The sequence below is a fragment of the Gracilinanus agilis genome, unplaced genomic scaffold (genome assembly GCF_016433145.1).
Source record: "Gracilinanus agilis isolate LMUSP501 unplaced genomic scaffold, AgileGrace unplaced_scaffold45541, whole genome shotgun sequence".
Lineage (NCBI taxonomy): Eukaryota > Metazoa > Chordata > Mammalia > Didelphimorphia > Didelphidae > Gracilinanus > Gracilinanus agilis.
The window spans coordinates 1262-5587 of NW_025379735.1; the positions used below are offsets into that span (position 1 = coordinate 1262).

At 47.6% G+C, this 4326-nt stretch overlaps 1 protein-coding gene across 1 annotated transcript; it reads right to left on the reverse strand.

Annotated features, from left to right (window-relative positions):
* Positions 1–713: 713 nt before the first annotated feature.
* LOC123255391 (ETS translocation variant 5-like) lies at positions 714–1396 on the reverse strand. The gene is made up of 4 exons (XM_044684197.1): positions 1328–1396; positions 1092–1179; positions 933–980; positions 714–835 (listed from the first exon to the last, which is right to left on the reverse strand). The coding sequence occupies exons 1-4, from the start codon at positions 1370–1372 to the stop codon at positions 714–716; spliced, it is 303 nt and encodes a 100-aa protein (XP_044540132.1). The 5' UTR covers positions 1373–1396.
* Between the last annotated feature and the right edge of the window lie 2930 nt (positions 1397–4326).

The window sequence follows — 4326 nt, forward strand, 5'->3', positions numbered from 1 at the left end:
AAGGAAGAAAGAAAGGAGAGAAAGAAGGAAAGAAAGAAGGAAAGGAAAGGAAAGAAAGGAACTTAGAGCAGAGACCCAATAACCACCCAAATCTAACAGTTCATATCCCTGAATGAGTGTCCCAACTTGAACTACCTGCTTAATAGTGACTGGGATTCATCAAGGCCCGAAGTGCTCACTCCCAGGAAGCTCCTCAAACGATTATGTACTGTGACTTCAGGGCACGTTTGAGAAACAAGGCCAACAACATGGCTTCAAGACACAAGCCCTCTGCAATCCTGGCGAGTCCTCAAGGATCACCAGGGCCCTAAACCTCTACTTCCCTGGTGGTTCATACAACTTAGCTAGAGGGTCCTCAGAGAGTATATTTAGGAAATGATTCCTGGGCCCATCCTCCAAGCCTCCCTTCCTCCACAGGCTGGGAGAACCAGGGAGAACTTGCACTGGCCTGGAACAGCCTCTGAGAATACCATTTTGCTGCCACATTATGAAGAAACTTTGGAGTATGTCTACGGTGGCATTTTCCGGAAGCAACAAAACAACAAGTGTTATTTGAGTTAAGTAAAAAATTCAAGGAAACCCATTTCCCCAACATTCCAGTTAAGTGTTATTTTACTAGCAGATCCCAGCAGCGGCTCTTCGGCACACAGATAATATGTTAGAAGGCCCAGAAAATAAATGATGCTTTGTAAACAGCAAAGGACTCTAGAAGGTCAGCGAGGATTATTTTTTATCACTGAGAGTTCAAATGAGATCAATGAACAATAACTAGGAAGGTGCTTACGGTTATCGGACTGAAAATCTGGGACAAACTGTTCATCGTCAGGAACTTGTGCTAGAAGGGAAAAAAAGCCATTTTAGAACTTTTCATTTCTATGAAAATGTGCAGTCAAATATTTTGCATGCAAAAACTGGACAGCTGAGAAACTTGCCTTCAGCTAACCAGGCCTCCTGGAGTTGGCTGAGATCCTGAAACAACTCTGGAATTGAAAATAACAATAAAACAAAACACGTTACAAGCTACTTGGGAAAAGGCAAAGTCTCCAGGCTGCTTGACTGAAGCGACGCCGTAACAGAGCCCAGCACACTACCTTCGGAATCGTGAGCCAGATCCGTGTCCAAGAACTTTCTCTTTCTGTCAATCACAGGCCTTGCTCGATAGTCCTCCGGGTGGGATTTCTGAAAGAAGCAGAGTTCCACACTGGAGACTCCCCTTAAGCCTAAGACTCGGGAGAGAGGGGAGGCACCAGGAAATCCAGAAGGAGAAGCCTCCAACGGGGATGGGAAGGAAGCCTCCAAATGCAAACAAAAGGCCACATAAACTTACCCCTGGGGCCATAAAAGGGACTTGCTGATCATAAAAACCATCCATTGTGCTTCTAATGTCTTTAATATCCCTCGGAAAGGTTTCAGCATTGAGCAATTCCTGGGTTCGTGGGGTCCCGTGGTTTGGTGAATCTCGCAGATTTCAAACTGAGGAAAGGGGAGAGCATAAAGATATAAAAGAATGCTAAGCCTCTGTTTCTTTAAGCTCGAAAAGAGAACATTCCTTTCCTTGGTGGCACTCGAAGGACACTTGCAGCCACTAACTGCTGAGCTCCATTAAAAGCATCAAATATCCGACATTTGAAAGGCAGATCTGTTTGCCTCGCCACCTTTTCCTCCACTCGGTTTAATGGGAGGCACGCTCAGCCTTTAACAAAACAGGAATGGAGCCGGGAGGGGGAGGAATAATCCACATTACAAAAGGATTCATCGAAGGTCATCGAGAAATGGAAGTGTGGAGTGTTTAGAGTGGTTATTTATAGACGAGTAGCATCTTGACAGAGGCCAGTGGAGGGAGCAAAGAAACTCAGCCCTCCAGTAGTCAGGGATGGCCACATTGAGAATCAAAAACCAAGATCAAGCTTCTCCAGCCAGCATGCAGCGGGGAAATGTTTGCATTGAAACTGTCAACAACCCATCTCTCTCACTTCCATTCATTCTCCTTTATTACTTTCCACCTTCAAAACAGACTCGGCCCCTTCGGTTGAAAATTCAGGGGCCACATCTTGGGGATAAACCCCAAACTGCCCCGACCACTTCAAAGAAAACCACCCTTTCTGGAATGGAGGCCACGGCAGAAAGTTCCAAAGGCTTTCTTTCACTTCAAAAGGCTTCTGAGCAGACCGATTTACAAAAGTAAGTTGTTTGTGAAGCACAATTTCTTCTCTAGTGAAGTTTATCTCCCCAAAAAGGCAGTAAGAAAACTAAACTAAAACTAGGCCATCTCAAAGCAGATCCGCTCTCCTCATCTGGAAAAAAATCAAATCAAATCCTAGCTTTGGGAAGATATTTTCTTTCCAATACCTTAGAGCCCATTTTCCATACTGAGGGCAGTAAAAAAGCCACAAAGAAGGGGGGGGGGGGGGGAGTGAATCCTGCCTTGTTTATTCAACCACATTACAATTTGAGCTCTCCCTGGATTCAAGAACACATTTTCCTGTCGAGTTAAAAGACTCCATTTTCCAGTAGGTGATAACCACGAGATTGTTTTGAACGCCAGTTATAAAAGCAGATAAAACGTTCAGAACTAAGAAGGATTCCCAAGCCTTCCACATTCCCCTCTCGGACTATTGGCAATCCGCATCAGCTATTAAAGGAAAGCCAAGGAAGGGAAGGCGGGAGGGGAGGGACAAAGCACAATGCACATTTCATAACTTTGCAAGGCGAAAAAAAATTCTCTCTAGCCAAACTGAATGAAAACTTTCAGATCCCTCCTCCCCCCCCCCGCGCCCCCCAGTCCTCAAAGGTTATGCAAAAATCTCCGATGCTCAAGCAGAATATAAAGGAATGCGAAGACATTTCTTTCCTACTTTCCACAATCTGTCACAGTCTGTGGTTTGAGAGAGAGAGTGTGTGTGTGTGTGTGTGTGTGCGCGCGCGCGCGTGTGCCTGTGTGTGCGTGTGCGTGTGTGTGTTCGGGGACAAGAGCGGCGGTGAGATATTTTTAGTCATATTATGAAATACATTACAGAATCCTTCACCATGAAATACAAAGATCTTTTCCAGATTCAGAGGTAATCGCTCTTAAGCAGATCTTAGTTAAGCGGCCAAAAAATAAACTCCATTTTTTGGAGGTTTAAATTAATTACTTAGAATGTAAGCAAGCGCTCGTTCTGGAGCTCAAACTACTTCCTTCTTTTTGCACCCAAGAAAACTAACAGTCAAACAGGCCAATTAAGGCCCCCTCCCCCACAACACAAATCTGGCTGGGCTTTTATGAATGGCAGAGCCTGCAGCAGCGGCAGGTAGAGACTGTAACTGGATCCCTAGCGTAGGGCCCCATTCACAAAACAAGACGCACTTCCACCAAATTCCCAGCTTTCCCCATTCAAGAAAACTCCTTCCCATGTGCCCCCGCCCCCACCTCCAATTCACTGACTGCCTTAAGGCACAGCCCCTCCCCCTCCCCCTCCCTGTTTTAGGCAGAAAGCTCAAAGCTATACACACACACACACACACACACACACACACACACACCCTCTTTCTCCCCCCCCACCCCCGCTCGAGAGGGGGAGGAGGAAGGGGGAGGGCGGTGTATGGCGAGCAGGAAAAAGAAACCCGCTTCATTCATAAAGTCACCCACATTCATAAAAACTAAACTTGCCACAGCCGCAACCCGGGCCAATCTTCTCCCACGTTCACCTCAACAGAGCGGGGTGCTGGCCCCGCTGCATCCCTAGAAAAGTAGAATTTCTCCCCGCGGCATCTCCTTCCAAATCTAATTTCAATCTCCAAGTCTCCCGAAAAATGGGGCCTGATACCCAGGCCCCCAAACTCAGCTCCTCGGCCCACAGCTTTGGATCTATGCAACACCCTCCTCCCGAGCCCAGAACCTTTTAGAGCAAATCGCTCGGAGATCACCCCAGTCGATCTCCTGGCCCCCGCCCAACCCGTGCACCCCTAAATCGCACTTCAATCTCAGCCCCCTCGGGAGCTTTAGAGATTCCTCCTCAAGCTATACGAGGGCCCCCGACCTTCCTCAGTGCGTCCTACCTCAGACACCTCTAGGAGCCCCATAAAATGTCAGCCCCCCAACATCGCCTCAGTAAGCCCAGGAGCACCCAAACTCAAACCCAGGCCCTACAGGGATGACCTCAATTCCCTTCGGTTGTCAGAGAAGTCCTCAGACCCATATCGATCACTCCAAGACCCCCCCCTCAACTCGCCTAATATCCCCCAAATTCAAAGCAGGCTCTCAGAGGGTCTTCAAAACTACCTTCAGAGCCACTCTTGAAACCCCCAAACTTCCCGACTCTCGAAAGGCTCTTCTCGGGCCCCCCT